The sequence below is a fragment of the Otolemur garnettii genome, unplaced genomic scaffold, assembly GCF_000181295.1.
Source record: "Otolemur garnettii isolate 467f Iridium unplaced genomic scaffold, OtoGar3 scaffold00063, whole genome shotgun sequence".
Classification (NCBI taxonomy): Eukaryota; Metazoa; Chordata; class Mammalia; order Primates; family Galagidae; genus Otolemur; species Otolemur garnettii.
The window spans coordinates 5,052,276-5,070,890 of NW_003852458.1; the positions used below are offsets into that span (position 1 = coordinate 5,052,276).

At 34.0% G+C, this 18,615-nt stretch overlaps 1 protein-coding gene across 2 annotated transcripts in view; it reads left to right on the forward strand.

The window, feature by feature from the left end:
- NIPBL (NIPBL, cohesin loading factor) overlaps nucleotides 1-18,615 on the forward strand; it is a 198,265-nt gene that overhangs the window by 137,422 nt on the left and 42,228 nt on the right. For both annotated transcript variants that reach the window (XM_003792944.3, XM_023514992.1), the window contains exons 18-30: nucleotides 716-867; nucleotides 1,717-1,797; nucleotides 2,314-2,414; nucleotides 4,022-4,160; nucleotides 6,649-6,731; nucleotides 7,808-7,940; nucleotides 8,907-9,050; nucleotides 12,916-13,005; nucleotides 14,456-14,670; nucleotides 14,775-14,877; nucleotides 15,497-15,595; nucleotides 15,697-15,843; nucleotides 18,470-18,604. In XM_003792944.3, the coding sequence (XP_003792992.1) occupies nucleotides 716-867; nucleotides 1,717-1,797; nucleotides 2,314-2,414; nucleotides 4,022-4,160; nucleotides 6,649-6,731; nucleotides 7,808-7,940; nucleotides 8,907-9,050; nucleotides 12,916-13,005; nucleotides 14,456-14,670; nucleotides 14,775-14,877; nucleotides 15,497-15,595; nucleotides 15,697-15,843; nucleotides 18,470-18,604 (1,622 nt within the window). The remainder of the gene's footprint in view (nucleotides 1-715; nucleotides 868-1,716; nucleotides 1,798-2,313; nucleotides 2,415-4,021; nucleotides 4,161-6,648; nucleotides 6,732-7,807; nucleotides 7,941-8,906; nucleotides 9,051-12,915; nucleotides 13,006-14,455; nucleotides 14,671-14,774; nucleotides 14,878-15,496; nucleotides 15,596-15,696; nucleotides 15,844-18,469; nucleotides 18,605-18,615) is intronic.

The following is an 18,615-nucleotide window of genomic DNA, read 5'->3' on the forward strand; positions in this document are numbered from 1 at the left end:
GAGTACAGTGTCTTAATAAAATGGCACCAACATTATTTAATCATATAAATTATAACAGACATTGGTTTTGATTGTGGTTTTCCTAGAATGTAGAACTCTTAGATAATACAGTACTTGCTCAATTATAACAACTATTTATATATAATAGAAATATTGTTATATATTACTAGTTATTTTTACTAGTCGTGGAGAATCCCAGATGATACTAGCTTCTGATTCCTTTTTTAACCTCCCCCTAATTTTATCAATAGTTATCTGCAAAATGGATTAATTAAAGATGAATACTCTGAGTCATAAGCTTTATAAGTGAAATGTAAAGGTTAACAATACGTATACATTTAAAGAGAGGAAAGCCAAACTCAGGTTAATGAATAATTTATTCTTGTTTACTCATTGTATAATAATTGAAAGTTAATGTAAAGGAAAATATAACTTTACTGTTCTAGCCCAATGGGAAAAAAAAATAAAAATCCAGATAAATTAATATTTCAGATAAAAGAATTTAATAGCCTATGTTAAGAATTTAACATAGATTATCTGTTAGAATGCCCCTAGAGAATAATTTTCTTTTATAAATAAGGTTTATCTAACAGGTTGTATTTTTATATAGTCAGGAAAAAATTGTGTTCTCTTAGTTTAGAAAATAGTGTTAGTACTATTCATCAAAATTATTGAAAGTTAATATTTTCCTTATCTTAAATTTGTTTCATTTTAGGAGGCTTGTTAAGTTCAAAGGCAAAACGCGCTAAATGTTCTACCCATAAGCAGAGAGTAATAGTAATGCTTTATAACAAAGTTTGTGACATTGTTAGCAGCTTATCAGAATTGCTAGAGATACAACTTCTTACAGACACAACAATTCTTCAGGTAAGTTTTTTTTCTAAGCATTTTATATACTTCTAGACCAAATGTTTTAAAAATGGCCTCACTGAGTCTAGAATAACCTTGTTCACACAGTAATAATACCAGCACTATGTTCATTTTTCCTATTCGGAATGTTACATCTAAACTTAAGAAATCAAAATTCAGGGAGTTTTAAAAAACATTTTGGGGCTCAGTGTCCATAGCACAGTAGTACTGAGGTTGTTGGGTTTGAACCCAGCCCGAGGCAGCTAAAACAATGACAACTGCAACAAAAAATATCCAGGCATTTTGGTGGGAGCCTGTAGTCCCAGTTACATGGAAGGCTGAGGCAAGAGAATCGCTTAAGCCAAAGAGTTTGAGGTTGCTATGATGCCATGGCACTCTACTGAGGTGACATAGTGAGACTCTGTCTTAAAAAAAAAAAAAAAGGAAAAACATTTTGGGGCAGAGGACGGATGAATATAGTGTAAATTTCAAACTAAATTTTTTAAAAGTTATTTCCTTCATAGTATTATTTTACATTACAAATACAAAATATTGAATTTGTATGATATTTTCATTCAGGATAACAAAATGTTTTTTGTTTCTTTATATTCCTGTGACATTTTATAAATTCAAATGGTAGAGGTTAGAGGAATGGTAGCTATGATACAAGACACCTGATATACGTGTTCATATGCTAAATATGAATGGGACGGGAGATAGGAATAGATACAGATTTAGCAAGGAAAAGGAAAATGCCCTCTTAGTGTTTTCCATTAAGTTTTTTAATGTATTAACGTTTTTAGTAAGATAGAATGTTACCGAAATCAGCTAAAGATGTGTACTGATTACTTTTTTGGCTTTTTACAGGTTTCATCAATGGGAATAACACCATTTTTTGTGGAAAACGTCAGTGAACTGCAGTTGTGTGCCATTAAGTTAGTCACTGCAGTAAGTGTAATCAATTTGTATTTTTAATTACCTCAAATAAAGTATTGTCATTTAAACTCTTAGAAATTAATACAGACTCCTGGTTTCTAGTACATTCATTTTTCATTATAAAGACTATTTTAGTGTGTCTTATTAGATTTTATAAACTGAGCATTTTTTTTCTGTTCTGTGAATTTGTTGGTTTATTCTGTTTTTGTCAAATTTAAAACATCTCTATATACTTATAAATATTGCAGTTATTAAGTCCTTAATATTTATAATAAAATTAGAATGATTTAAAATCATTTAACTCATGTTTTGCTTTCTTATAACCAAGATATACGCCTCTCGATGAAATTAGCATACTCTACTCTAACTTTTGTAAGAATTTTCCAATTATTGATACAAAAATTGACCAAATATTTTTTAAGTGATTACCATTGCTAAGTGACAAGTAGTATTTTTTATTACATAGTATTATATTTGGTTTTGTTTTCTATTATAAATTTAATTTAGAGTCTTATAATTACTAAACAGGTATTCTCAAGATATGAAAAACATAGACAGTTAATTTTGGAAGAAATTTTTACTTCACTTGCAAGATTACCAACTAGCAAAAGGAGCTTACGGAATTTCAGGTAACTAATTATAGTTAATTAATATTTTTAAAAGATAGCTATTAAGAGTACTATAACAGGGTGGTGCCTGTAGCTCAGTGAGTAGGGCGCCGGCCCCATATACCTAGGGTGGCGGGTTCAAACCTGGCCCTGGCCAAACTGCAACAAAAAAATAGCCGGGCGTTCTGGCAGGTGCCTATAGTCCCAGCTACTCAGGAGGCAGAGGCAAGAGAATCGCCTAAGCCTAGGAGTTGGAGGTTGCTATGAGCTGTGACGTCACGGCACTCTACCAAGAGCAATAAAGTGAGACTCTGTCTCTAAAAAAAAAAAAAAAGGATTACAGTAACAGCAATATAGAAAATAAGCAGGGGGATTAAATGCTTTTTAATCACTGAGCACACAATAAAGAATGTTATCCACTGCCATCGTCAGCATCAGTATTTTTGTGGTCAGAGGTAATCATCATTATCATAATTATCTCAATATTCCTGAGTAATGAAATGTGTTGACCTAGCATGTAGGGCTATTTTTAGATTGCTTTGAAGACTTTCTTCTACATAATTATTTCTATCTTAATCATTTGTGGACCAGTTGTTATTATCTGTTAAACCTGAAGAAAAACTGTCAATACAGTAAAAGAATTCTTTTTTTTTTTTTTTTTTTTTTTTGAGACAGAGCCTCAAGCTGTCACCCTGGTTAGAGTGCTGTGGCATCACAGTTCACAGCAACCTTCAACTCCTGGGCTTAAGCAATTCTCTTGCCTCCATCTCCCAAGTAGCTGGGACTACAGGTGCCCACCACAATACCCGGCTTTTTTTTGGCTGCAGCCATCATTGTTTGGCAGGCCCAGGTTGGATTTGAACCTGCCAGCTCAGGTATCTGTGGCTGGCGCCTTAGCCTCTTGAGCCACAGGCACCGAGCCATAAAAGAATTCTTATACTTTTATAATATCTGTAGAACAAAAGACTTGGGAATTGATTTTTCATAGTCTGTGCTACTGACTTTATACTCTAATATAGATTATCAAGAGCTGTATAGTAGATTTCAGTGCTAAATTAATACTAGATTCAACAAATGAATACCAGAATTTATGGACATTAAAAACCTACTTTTATTTTTTTAAAAATCATTTTGATAAGTATTTAATAATTATTCATATAGATGTTTATGGTGCATATAAAGTAGAGAAATTTGTATTAAATATTGTATATTCCCCTTGACTATTATAATTATCTGAGCATGCATAGGCATTTACTTAATGTTTTTTATTATTTTAAAAATCATTTTGATAAGTATTTAATACTTATCAAGACTTTTGTTATTTTAAAAATCATTTTGGTAAGTGTTTAATAATTCATATAAATGTTTGTGATGCGTATAAAGTAGAGAAATTTTTATTAAATTGTATTTTTCCCTTGGCTACTGTAATTATCTGAGCATGCATAGGCATTTACTTAATGTTTTTTCTAATTTATTAAGAGTAATTATACATTAAGAATACTCTGATAAATGTTGAAGTAATGCCTAGAAATATTGGTGAAGAAAGCATGTCAAAGCTTTCAGATGATTGATGACAAGTAAGATGAGACTTTTTCATAATTCACATAGATGTTTTTTCTTTTTTAAAGGTTAAACAGTAGTGATATGGATGGAGAACCTATGTATATTCAGATGGTTACAGCACTGGTTTTACAGCTTATTCAATGTGTAGTACACTTACCATCATCTGAAAAGGACTCTAATTCAGAAGAGGACTCAAATAAAAAAGTAAGGAATCTCTTAAAGGTTTTATAACTTTGTACTTTTATGGAGGAAAACACCTGTATTCTCTGTCATTCTTAGAAAATAAGTTCTTAATTAGGGGTTCATGGCTAGGCTTTAACATCCTTGCAAAGCACTAGACATGGTTTTAGAGACTTGAGTTGTAGTTCTGACTCTTACATTGACCAATCATGAAATATATAAATCATTTTAATCTTTTTGAGTTTGTTCCTTCATCTGTAAAGTGGGGGTAATACTTACTAAGACTACCAGACCAGTTTGGTGGGGGGGAGGGAGCCAGTGCAATACTGAATATGAATGTGTATATTAGAATATGTAATGTGTATATATATATGTTGAGTATTTTTAATTTGAAAATCTGAAATCCTAAATGCTCCAAAATCTGAAACTTTTTTGAGTGCCAATGTGATGTTCAAAGGAAATGCGCATTGGAACATTGTGGATTTCAGATTGTCAGATTAGAGATATACAACCTGTATATAATTGCATAACATATACAGTAGACTTTCCATAGCTGACCACCTCCCTACATTGACTAATTCCTTAAGTTGACCCAATTTTCATAGAAAAGAGATGTGCACCCTAGGTACATATCAGTGCAGTAAGTCTAGTTCCTTATATTGACTACCTCTGTACATTGACAAATTTGTTATAATCTTTTGGATGGTCAGCTTACCACTGTAATTATAATATAATTAACATAAAATTTATGTGAAAATGAGTTTATGCTCTTCCTGACAGGTTACTCATAGCTAAGATTTGCTTTTGGCTTTATAGCTTTCATGAACGTCTGGAATTTTTCTTTTTCTTTTTTTTTTTTTTTGAGACATTGTCACCCTGGGTAGAGTGCTGTGGTGTCACAGCTCACAGCAACTTCCAGCTCTTGGGCTTAAGCAATCCTCTTGCCTCAGCCTCCCAAGTAGCTGGAACTATAGGCGCCTGCCACACTGCGTGGCTATTTTTTGTTGCATCTGTCATTGTTGTATAACTGGCTTGGGCTCGGATCAAACTCGCCACCCTTGGTGGCACCATAACCACTGCTACGGGCACTGAGCTGAGATTTAGAATTTTTCAAGTTCTTTTTTTTTTTTTTTTTAATTTTTTTTTTTATTTCTAGTCATCTTACTTTGAATTTTTTTTTAATTTTTTTTTTTTTAACTTCTTCCTCCTGTAGTGTTCTCTTGCCCCCCATGTAGCTGGGATTACAAGGTTCCGCTGTCTTGTTGTTATTGTAGAGACGGGGTCTCACTCCGGCTCCCTCTGCCTCAGGCAGGTCTTCAGCTGGTCTCAAACCTCTGAGCACAGGTGATCCACCCGTGTAGGCCTCCCACAGCGCTGGGACAAGGGACATGAGCCACCACGCCCAGCCGAATTTTTCAAGTTCTATAGTTTTACTTCAACAAAAGTTCAAGAGAAGCAGAAATAATTTTATTTATTTATTCTCTTATAGGTAAACATGTGTTTTGTTGTAATAATAAATACATAATAATTATTAAATAAATTTATTTAAAAAGTTAAGGTCTTTTTTCTTTTTCCATCCCTACCTCAATTTCATTGTTCTGTCTTCAATCTTCCTTTACTTATTGGTGATTGGTAGCATGAGTATGTTTATTTCTTTCCATTTATTTATTTATCTTCATAAATTTGATTATCATATTCTTTAAATTTATGAACATGGTAGTGACATGTTTACAGCTAATTTTTTTACTCAGCATTGTTTTTAATACATATAACTTGTATCATATTCTTTTTTACTTGAGTTTAAAATATTATAGAGTAGTATCACAACTTAAAGCAAGAATTTGTTTCAGTGTACTTAGAAGAAGAGTTAAGATAGTGTACATAGTATATGTACATTAATTTTACTGGAAATTCTCAATTTGCTTATTAAAGTGGTGTTTAGTTTACATGCCTAAGTTTTGATTTTACCTATTCTGGTCACTGTGGTGAAATGGTATCATGTTTTATTTTGCAGTTTCCTGGTTATTAGTGAGCTTGAGCCCTTTTTCCTATGTTCATTCACTTTTCTGGGGGTTATACAACTACAAATTTAAATCCTTAGTCTTTAAATATCTGATGAATGCATTGAATTTTCTTTTGGCTTATATTCCAGTATTAAAACTTTGAGGTTGGAATATTTTTTTCAAAATTCTTTTTGTATTTTTAATCCATTTCTTTTTATTCTGATCAGGATCGTGACGTGCCAATTATTGATATAACATTTATTAACCACATTTGTTACTCTCACATATTTTAAATATGCCACCAGTATTTTTATTTTATTTTTTAAATCAAACATGTTTAGTGTGCTAATTGTGGCTTCTCTCTTTATATGTAAAAGGATATTTATAAATATTTTAGTATTTGCATGTATTACTCCTATTCAGTAATAACATGGCAATAGCAACTGAGCTAACTTGTTTGCTGGGGGTTTTTTGTTATATCTTTATCAATTTATTTTTTTTCACTCTAGGTTGACCAGGATGTTGTCATTACCAATTCTTATGAAACAGCTATGCGCACAGCCCAAAACTTCCTTTCCATCTTCCTTAAAAAGTGAGCAAAATAAACCTATCTGATTTTAATTTTCCACAGTATAAAAAATAATTGATTTTAATTTTCCACAGTATAAAAAATAATTTTTTTTTCATTTAAAAAAAAAAGATTAATCAGTTTACTGCCATAATCTGAACCTCAAATACATCTCCCTGGCCCTTGGTTTCCTATTCTTTAAAATGAGGCAATTAAAGTATAAAAATTTAAAATTTTGTGAATTACTTATATGTTAGGCTCCAAAAATTAAAGTACTAAATTGGAATTCTATGACTTCAGTTAATTTTGGAGAATTTTCCTATTCTAATAGAATGGGAAAGTTTGTGGAGAGAGGTTACTTAGCCTCCATAAGAATTTATAGTGGTCTTACAGAGAAAAACAATGATCATTTTTTAAAATATGCTATGCTTGCCATAAAGTAATGTTAATATTAGTTAATAAATGAATTCCCTATTATGAGGGGGAAATGAAATTTGAGAAATATATTTTAAAACATACTTTGGTTTGGTTTGGTTTGGTTTTTTGTTTTTGAGACAGAGTGTCACTTTGAGGCCCTTGGTAGAGTGCCATTGCTTCACAGCTGACAGCAACCTCAAACTCTTGGGCTCAAGTGATTCTCTTGGCTCAACCTCTCAAGTAACTGGGACTGCAGACACCCGCCACAAACTCCAGCTATTTTTAGAAACAAGATCTCAGGATCTCGCTCTTGCTCAGGCTGGTCTTCAACTGGTGAGCTCAAGCAATCCGTCCTCTCCGGCCTCCCAGAGTGCTAGGATTACAGGCGTGAGCCACAGCTCCTGGCCCTTGTTTTGTTTTTGAGATTGGGTTTCACTATGTTGCCCAGGCTGGTCTTAAGCTCCTGGGCTCAAGTGATCCTCTCACTTCAGCCTTTGAGTAGCTGGGATGATAGGTGCATGCCACCACACCCAGCTTATAAATCACACACTTTTATTTAAAGTACTCTCAAATACCTTGTTTCTAGATACAGAGAAAAGAAAATTTAGTTAGCAACAAAATTTTGATCATGTTGGTAGACATGTCACTTAAATTGACATCTTTTGTTATTTGTCTTTGAACAGATGTGGTAGTAAGCAAGGTGAAGAAGACTACAGACCATTGTTTGAAAATTTTGTTCAGGACCTTCTTTCAACAGTCAATAAGCCTGAATGGCCAGCTGCTGAACTACTCCTTAGTTTGTTAGGGAGACTGTTGGTAAGAGTATAGAATTTAAAGATTATTAGATTACTAGAAGACAACATAATGAGGATGTACTCTGATTCACAGATGATGAATTCTTTAAAAATGTGTAAGGAAATAAGAACATTGCATCTCTATTTTTGCATGTGTATAACTGTATACAGTGTTGTCAGTACCTTGTAGAAAACTTTTCAACTGTAGTGAATTTTGGTACCTTCATTTCATTACATGAAATAATGCTTTAAGAAATTGGGGGGATTTAGAAGTATTATTATTATTTGTTAAATGCATCTTAATACTGAGTCATAAGTTATTCATTTCAAAGCATGAAATTGAGTAATGTGATCTCCTTTTTATCTTTAAGGGTATTTCTAAAAACATACTTCACTTCTTAGTCCTCATGTAATACAGTAGAGAAGTTCAAAGAAATATTACTGTGATTTCTCTTTTTATTCTTAAACTACATTTAGACTTACACAGTATAAATTATTAAAAAGCTTTTGGACCTTTTTGTGTACTAGAAAGTATGTTAATAGTATTCTGAAACTATGATAATGTTTTACTGGCATCAGAATTCCACCCTAAGAAATTCTTTTTGTTTTGTTTTGTTTTTATTGTTTGGGATTCATTAAAGGTACAAAGAATTAGGTTACACTGATTGCGTTTGTTGGATAAAGTCTCTCTTACAATTGTATCCCACATAAATTAAAGAAATTCTTACTCAGTAATATTCAAACAGTTGAACCTACATACTTAAAAAATGACTATGTTCTTAAGGCAGTTTAATTTATAATTTTTTTAGCCAAATGAAAATGTTCAGATCCCAGAAGATCAAAAGACAAAATTCACTTTGTGGGATAGTGTCACAAGAAAAAAAAAAAAAAACATTTAATTTCAAATAGTACAACATGGATTTTATATGATAAACTGCAATGAAAGATATATTGTTATAAATAAATGGAAAATTATTTTGATGTTCAGGTTCATCAGTTCAGTAACAAGTCCACAGAGATGGCTTTAAGAGTGGCTTCTCTTGATTACCTTGGAACTGTTGCTGCACGGCTAAGGAAAGATGCTGTTACAAGCAAAATGGATCAAGGGTCTATAGAACGAATTTTAAAACAGGTATTGAAATGAAGAATTTAATTATTGGAATAAATGATAGTTGCTTTCTTTGAATGTTGGATGTCCTTTTATTTTTTTGAGACAGAATCTCACTCTGTTACGCTGAGCTCAAGTGTCATGGCATCAGCCTAGCTCATGGAAACCACAGATTCCTGGGCTCAACTGATCCTCCTGCCTCAGCCTCCTGAGCAGCTGCAACTACAAGCTCTCACCCCAATGCCCAGCTAATTTTTCTATTTTTAAAAGAGACGGGGTGGGGGGGCTCGGCGCCTGTCACTCAGTGATTAGGGTGCCAGCTACATACACTGGGGCTGGCTGGTTCAAAGCTGGCTCAGGCCTGCTAAACAACAATGACGACCATAACAGCAACAAAAAATAGCCAGGCATTGTGGCTGGCCAGTCTAGCCGGTCTAGTAACTAGACTATAGTCCTAGTTACTTGGGAAGCTGAGGCAAGAGAATCACTTAAGCACAAGAGTTTAAGGTCGCTGTGAGCTGTGATGCAATAGTACTCTACTGAGGGCAACATAGTGAGACTCTGTCTCAAAAAAAAAAAAAAATAGAGACAGGGTCTCACTCTTGCTCAGTCTGATCTTGAAATCCTGAGTTCAGGTGATCCTTCTGCCTCAACCTCCCAGTCAGCTAGGTTTACAGGTATGCGTCACCATGCCTTGCCTAGTGTTGGATGTTCTTACATTAGTGTTAAATCATTTTACAGATTCAAAATAAGACTTGTACTTCTAAAGGTGGGCTTTCATAGCCCCAAAGGGAAATATATTAACTTAGGGTGAATTATAAAGTATTGAAACTTCTGACTAGTTTATCTAAATCTTTAGTTTGCTTTCGGTGAACAACTATTATGCTTTTATAACACTGTATTTGGTTTAACATAAATTTTACTTAAATCTTTAGCTTACTGATGGTGATTTAGTGTGCCAAATAATATTATTTTGTACTTTTGAATATTGCATATCTTTTATATTTGTAAGAACTGAGGAAGGCTTCTTTTCATTTTGATATCTTACAGAATTTTCTTTCTTTTTTTTTTTGAGACAGGAGCCTCAACTGTCCCCCTGGGTAGAGTGCCGTGGCATCTCAGCTCACAGCAACCTCCCACTCCTGGGCTCAAGCAAGTCTCCTGCCTCTGCCTCCCAAGTAGCTGGGACCACAGGCGCCCGCCACAACGCCCGGCTATTTTTTGGTTGCAGCTGTCATTGTTGTTTGGCGGGCCGGGCCAGATTTGAACCTGCCACCTTGGGTGTATGTGGCTGGCGCCTTAGCCACTTGAGCCACAGGCACCGAGCCACAGAATTTTCTTATTGGGGAAAAGGTGTCTTATTACTTCATCTATTCTTTTTTTTAAGTATGGATGAGGTAGAACACAGAAAATTACTTCAGAAATTGGTGGGGAACTGGTCTCTAATGTCTATCCCTACCATATGCAACTTCTGTTTTTATTTTCCTTGTAGTCTTTTTTTAGCTCATATTTGTGTATATATTCATGGGAATGCCTCTTTTTTTCTTTTTACTTTGTGGTTTGAAATGTTATAGAAAAGTTACAAGAATAGTACAAAGAACTCCCATAAACTGTTCACCCACATTCCTTAATTGTTGACAATTTACAATATGGGCTTTATCATTATCTTTTAGAATATATGGCAATGAGTCAAGTGTGGTGGCTCACACCTCTTATCCGAGACCTTTGAGAGGCCAAGACAGGAAGAGTGCTGAAACTCAGGAGTTTAAGACCAGCCTGAGCAAGAGGAGACTAAAAGTAGAAAAACTAGGCTCGGCGCCTGTAGCTAGCGGCTCAGGGCACCAGCCACATACACCAGAGCTGGCAGGTTCAAATCCAGCCCAAGCCTGCCAAATAACAATGACAACTGCAACAACAACAATAAAATAGCCAGGCGCTGTGGTAGACGCCTGCAGTCCCAGCTACTTAAGAGGCTGAGGCAAGAGAATTGCCTTAGCCCAAGAGTTGGAGGTTGCTGTGAGCAATGATGTCATCGCACTTTACTGAGGGTGACAGAGTGAGGCTCTGTTTCAAGAAAAAAACAGAAAGAAAAATTAACCAAGTGTCAGCAACTTCCTGTAGTCTCAGCTACTGAGAAGGTTGAGGCAGGATTACTTGAGCCCAGGAGTTTGAGGTTGCAGTGAGCTACAATGACACCACTGCCCACTACCCAGGGTAACAGAGTGAGACACTCTGTCTCACAAAGAAAAGGGAAAAAAAAATAATACATGTATGTATGTCTGTATGTCTTATTTAAAAAACAAACAAAAAAACACAATTTTTTCCAAACCATTTAAAGTTACACTGCAGACAAGACGTCCCACCTTACCTCTGACTTCTCTTGTATAGTGGTTTTCAAAGTGTGATTCCTTAGAAAAACAGCTCCAACATTGAAATCACTTGGGAACTATTAACAAGTAATTTTTAACAAAAATGTAAATCTTAGGATCCTCCCAGGACCTACTGAATAAGAAACTGATTGTGGGACAGTAGTTTAACAAGCCCTCCAAGTTATTCTCATGAATGTTGAAGTTTGAGAGCCACTGCTTAATGTATATTTTTGCAAATAAGACCTCTCACTTAAATATCCATAGTACAATTACCAAAAGCAAAAAAAATGCTTAATATTACCATCTCATATTATATTGCCATTTCTATTCTATATAATAGGTTATAATTTGTTATTGTCATATTTTAAACCTTAAATCATCCTGTATATGACCAGTAAAAGCCCCTTTAACCTGGCTTTTATGTCTTTTGATATGTTCTGATCATTCTTTGAGAATTTTCTTATTTTCTGGCACAGCCATTATTTCAGGCATAATAAATCTTTCAGGCACATCTTTTACTATCCTTTCCCCAGCCCTGGGAAGCTGTTTCTATAAGAATTCCTGGTTCCTTTAATGGTGAACAGTAATGAGAAAACACCATCTAGGTGCTAGATGACTTTCAGTATTTCTCAGAGTGAGCATAAGAACCTCTTAATACCACGTACGGCTGTGTATATTATACATTGTACCACTTGGGGGAGGGATAATTTATAAACATTTTTATGACTTTTAACATATACTTCCAAATTCATTTTGTCAGTTTATAGTGTACTAGTTTATAATGCTCTGACCGGTTTCTGAATTTTTATCAGTTTTATCATGTTCCTAAAACTCAGGTTATTCTAGTCTTTGTGCTTATAGTCCAAAACTTACATTTGGCATTTTACATGGTAAATTTTGAACTGCTAGAATATAAAATGTGGGATGAATGTCAATTCACAGTTAATTTCTGGCTCTATAGTTCTTGACAGAACTAAATGACTTAGTCTCTTTCTGCACTAGATACCAAAATAACTCACCTATTGTGTATTTAATATGCAACATGAAATAAAGTACTGTTTTCAATTAACACGAAAGTAAATCATAAATAAAAATATGTCCCTTCTATAATGTCCTTTTAAAATAATATCCTAAAGAAATTTGTAATACATATTAAAACAGGTAATAACCATTTCCATTTACTAGACTAAAAGTTTGCAGTTGTCTCTTCTTTTTCAAAACAGAAAACCATTGCTAGGGCATTCATATCTCTGAAGGTTTAACACATTATTCTGATCTTTTTATGTCAGCTACCTTTAAGCTCTTTAAAAGAAAGATAACATGTGGTTCATAAAAATAAAGGCTAACCTCAGCTATCAGTATATTTTTTGGAAATAATATTTTTGTTTGTTCCTTTTAGTTTCTACAGTTTTATTTTCATTTTTAATATGTTTTAGTTTTTCCCATCAGATTTACAACTAGATGATTTATTAAAGCACACGAGTAATGTCTTTTTTATTCTTACTTGGTTTGTTATGTAGGTTTCAGGAGGAGAAGATGAAATCCAACAGTTACAAAAAGCATTGCTTGATTATTTGGATGAAAACACTGAGACTGATCCTTCACTAGTGGTAGGATTCTTTTCTCTCTTTTTTCTTTTTTTTTTTTTTGACAATCTTACATATTTATTTAAAGTGAATCTAAAGGAAAATTGGGAGGTAATATGAAGAAGAAAATGTTTGTAATATCAATTTTGAAATAAAAATATACTTGCTAATGTAAATAGAAATGAATGATATGCATTGATTTGTCTTATATAGAATTTTGGTTGCAAATATAGTACTGTACTCAAATTGTGTGACAAGAGAGATATTAGAAGTAGGTTAGGCCATTGGTCTTTATAGTGAGTATGGGGCAAGTGGTACAGGAGATGATCTATTCACATATAAAAAGAACTATTAGATTTTTATATGTATATTTATTTTAAAATATTCTTAATTATATTTTATGTATGTTACACAATAAAATATTTGTATAAAGTTTCATTTATAAAGCTTATAATCTTTTTAATTTTCCAATATTTTATTAGGCAATTTTTTAATATACAGTACAGTTGAAAAAATTATAGCATGATCACCCCTATACGTCTGCCACATGCTTTTATGTAAGAATATTACATATATTAAGATATTTTGGATTTTTTTTTTAATTGGTGAGATACACAGCCAGAAGATACTGGATATTACTAAACTATTCAGCCAAGTATTGCAGGTTTTCCTCTACATTCAAAGAAATGGGTTTGTAGGTGTGCCACAGTGTTAGTGTATTTCACTGATAATTGGTCTGTTTCTTGCATAACTAAGGCAAGATTTGAAAATAGATGGAGTCTTCAACCTTCAGCATTTTATTCATTTTTCTAAAGTTTTCTAATTGACCCATTGTTACTGACTTATGTGATACTGTCTGGTTAATTAGTTGATAGTAGTAGTCTATATTTAATGTAATTGGGTTTATCAAATTATCTTTTGACAGCAATTAATATAAGTAATACAACAAAAGTAAAATAAATTTTTTATCATTCATAATACTTCAAATTTTCTGGCTTCCTTAAAATCTGTCTTTAATCTGATGGAAGTCATCTTAAAGTAAACCTTGGCTGGGTATGATGGCTCACACCTATAATCCCAACACTTTGGGAAGCCAAGGCAGGAGAATCATTTGAGGCCAGGAGTTGGAGACCAGTATGGGCAGCATAATGAGACCCTATCTCTATAAAAAATTTTTTTTTAATTAACAGGGTGTGGTGACGCATGCCTTTATTCCTAGCTACTCAGGAGGCTGAAGAAGAAGGATTACTTGAGCACAGGAGTTTAAGATTACAGTGAACTATAATCATACCACTGTACTTCAGCCTGCGTGACAGAGCAAGACTCTGTGTCAAAAAGAAAAAATTTTTTTTTAAATTGTTTTAAGTAAACTTTAATATTTGCATTTCTGATTATGAGCACTCTAGCTTTATTAATGACTTGGAAATTTTGTTACTGATTTCATCGAGCTCAAGTCTACCTCATTTCTTTCCAGTTTTCTCGTAAATTCTATATAGCCCAGTGGTTCCGTGACACAACTCTAGAAACAGAAAAAGCAATGAAATCACAAAAAGATGAAGAGTCATCTGAAGGAACACATCATGCAAAAGAAATTGAGACAACTGGTCAAATTATGCATCGAGCTGAAAACCGGAAAAAATTTCTTAGAAGCATTATCAAAACTACCCCTTCTCAGTTCAGCACATTAAAGTAAGATCTAAAGAGAAAACATATTTACTTTTTTAGTTATCTCTTGATAAGCTATTTACCTAAGTTACAAAAACAAATAAAATTTTAATGACCTTTTGTTGCAGGATGAACTCTGATACTGTAGACTATGATGATGCTTGCTTGATTGTTCGATATTTGGCCTCCATGAGGCCATTTGCCCAGAGCTTTGATATTTATTTGACACAGGTAAAATGGGTCACAATTCCTTATACAGTGATTCTGATTTTTCTGATTCTGGATGCTTGTGGATATACAGTGTCTTTCATTGTTAAGCACAAACATTTAAAAGGTCATAGAAGCATATATATCTATGTTATTTACATACATGCATATGATCAAACATTTAAAAGATCATAGAAGCATACATGTCTGATTTATTTAAATGTCCTTGTTCTATATGTCTGATTCTTGTTCTACCAATAGATATATATCTATATGAATGCACACACAGAAGGTATGGATAGAGTAAGTGACACTATGAAAACAAATTATTCAGTTACCAAATTGATTAAAATTATACATAGCAAGATTTAGCATGTCTTCAGGTTCTTACAAAAGAAGCACAACAATAAAAACCAGGCTCAGTGGAAAATGCTTGGATAAAAGAAAAGGCTCCAAAGTGTGGACTGCCTCACCATCTGTGCTGAGCTTAACGTTAAACGTTGGATCAGCAACATCTTTTATTTATTGGTATGCAAATTAAAGGGAAATAAATGGTAGGTTGGAAGGTTTTTGTGTATTTTCATGGGCCTTTTAAAATTTTATGTATTCTAAAATTTATGAAAATGTCATGTTTGCTTGACAGATCCTACGAGTTCTTGGAGAAAATGCAATTGCTGTTCGAACAAAAGCCATGAAGTGTTTATCTGAGGTTGTTGCTGTAGACCCCAGTATTCTAGCAAGGGTAAAGAGACCAAAACTATTCTTTTTACTTGGGTTTTCTATTTAAATTAAATATTAGTTCTATTTAATATAAATGACACTTTTGTAAACCTTTTTCTTTAGCTTGATATGCAGCGAGGAGTTCATGGACGATTGATGGATAACTCCACTAGTGTCCGAGAAGCAGCAGTAGAATTACTAGGTCGATTTGTCCTTTGTCGACCTCAGCTTGCTGAACAGTATTATGATATGCTGATCGAAAGAATATTGGTATGTGTGTTTTGTCATTTTTATCATGATTTATGAATAATAAGTCATGATTCATGCTCATAAATCATGCTTGAATTTTACCTTTCAAATACCATGTCTTGTTTTAAATGTATATGTAGTATAAACTAGCCTGTGAACTATAGCAACTTTCTAAACAAGGTTATATTTTCAAGAATGGCACTCTAGGCTCGGCGCCTATAGCTCAACCGGCTAAGGCGCCAGCCACGTACACCTAAGGTGGCGGGTTCGAATCCCCAGCCCGGACCTGCCAAACAACAATGACGGCTGCAACCAAAAAATAGCCGGGCGTTGTGGCGGGCGCCTGTGGTCCCAGCTACTTGGGAGGCGGAGGCAGGAGACTCGCTTGAGCCCAGGAGTTGGAGGTTGCTGTGAGCTGTAATGCCACGGCACTCTGCCCAGGGGGACAGCTTGAGGCTCTGTCTCAAAAAAAAAAAAAAAAAAAAAAAAGAATGGCACTCTAAATATCGTAAAAAAAAAACTATTGATAAAAGTTCTGTTCTTTTTTTCAGTTACTGTTATTTTTACACCAGTTTCAATGACTAAATGATAGGAACTATGTAAGATAATTAAATATTGAACAGGAATCTAGAGTAATTTTATAAATGTGTATATATACACAGGAAGAATTATTTCAGTGAGAGACAGCTATAGAACAATGACATCTGATGATATTTTTGGATCCTTTTTGTTTATATTTCCTTAAAGCAGAATTATCAGGAGCTCAGATACCTACAAGTTAAGCCAGAAAACTATTTGAAGCTTAAGAGCAAACTTTAGAAATACTGTTCTAAGAAATACTTTTCTTGTGTGTGATGGTATTCCCTAGGCCTGAAGCAATTTTCTGAAAAATAAAGGAAAGTATTGGCAGTAGGAAATATCTGTAGAATCTCCACACTACATTCTAGGTGTATTGCAGGTATATAGAGTTATCAAACTCAACATAGGTGCTTATAGTATAAGATTTGATCTTCCCGCAATAATAAGCGTTTGTGTTGTCACCTTTATCCTGATTTCACAACATTGAATGGCTAAGAGTTATAGAGTAATTTTCAGTTTCAAAAACCTTGGTTGAAAAGCAAATAATTTAAGGAAAGTATGAAAGGATCTTTTTCCCTTTTAATTTTTCAATCTTTGATAGAGTGAAGGGTTAAATCAACAGTATTCTCAATTTGTTATGAACTTTAATTTAAATCTAGCAAAAAAATCCTAAAATGTTTTCAGAAATGGTAAACTACATAATAGAAATTAGTAATTTTGCATGCTAGGTCCCTGATCTTTTATATTTTTGAAACTTTCTAACATGAAAATTTGTTCACTTAAAGAAGAATAGTTTGGCGCCTGTAGCTTAGTGGTTAGGGCACCGGTCACATAGAGTGGGGCTGGAGGGTTTGAACCCAGCTGGGCCCTGCCAAACAACAATGGCAACTATGACAACAACAACAAAAAATATAGCCAGGCATTGTGGTGGGTGCCTGTAGTCCCAGCTACTTCAGAGGCTGAGGCAAGAGAATCGCTTAAGCTCAAGAGTTTGAGGTTGGCTCAGTGCCTCTGGCTCAAGCCACTAAGGTACCAGCCACATACACCTGAGCTGATGGGTTCCAATCCAGCCTGGGCCCGCCAGACAACGAGGGAAATAGCTGGGCATTGTAGCGGGCGCTGTAGTCCCAGCTACTTGGGAGGCAGAAGCAGGAGAATCACTTAAGCCCAGGAGTTGGAGGTTGCTGTGAGCTGTGATGCCATGGCACTCTACCTAGGATGACAGCTTGAGGCTCTGTCTCAAAAAAAAAGAATAGTACAATGAACACTCCATACTTCATCTATACTTTCTACTAAGTTCCTTTAAGCTAAATTACAAACATTTTATTACTATTTTTATGAATACTTCAGTTTGTATCTTCATAAAGTATGGGTACTGTCCTATATAAATAAAGCCATTATTTCACCCAATTGGATTAACACTTCCTAATATCATCTAAGAAACATTTCATATTCAGATCTCATTTTTTATCTCAAAATGTCTTTTTCGGTCTTTATCAGAATGCAGCCAAAGGTAACATACTACATGTGGGGGCCAGTAAGTTAAAACTGAGTGTTATTCTCTTACTCTTTTTTACATACTTAAGCCCTTGACATGACTGATTTAAGAAAAAGGTCAGTTTTATTTCCTAATGGCTTTGTTTAATTTAATTTGTTTCTTGCATTTCTTATAAAACATAAGATAGTACCAAAGGTTTGTTAGATCCAGGATAAATATTTTGTTAAGTCTGCTTTATAGGTGATACTTCATATGCTATTTAAGTGCTAGGCATAATTTTAAAACTGGCACTTTTTTATTTAATTCTGGCAAGTTATACCCTTATCTTGTGTCCAAGCCTAAACTGTGCATATTTCCATGTCTTAGATACCATATTTTAAAAGTAAAAACAATACAATAAAAGAACTCGTATTTTTAGTAGCAATAAGAAAGCATATAAAGAGCCAATGTATAGACCAGGTTTATATTAACAAATAGCAAATATGCTGTTTATGGATACTTATTTTCTAATTCCACACGCCTCAGGCATCTCAGTTCTTCTGATATTTAAAAATGCCTTTCTGTCCTTAGGATACTGGTATCAGTGTCAGGAAAAGAGTAATAAAGATTCTAAGAGATATCTGTATTGAACAACCAACATTTCCAAAAATTACTGAAATGTGTGTAAAAATGATTCGCAGAGTAAATGATGAAGAAGGCATTAAGGTAAGAAGAAA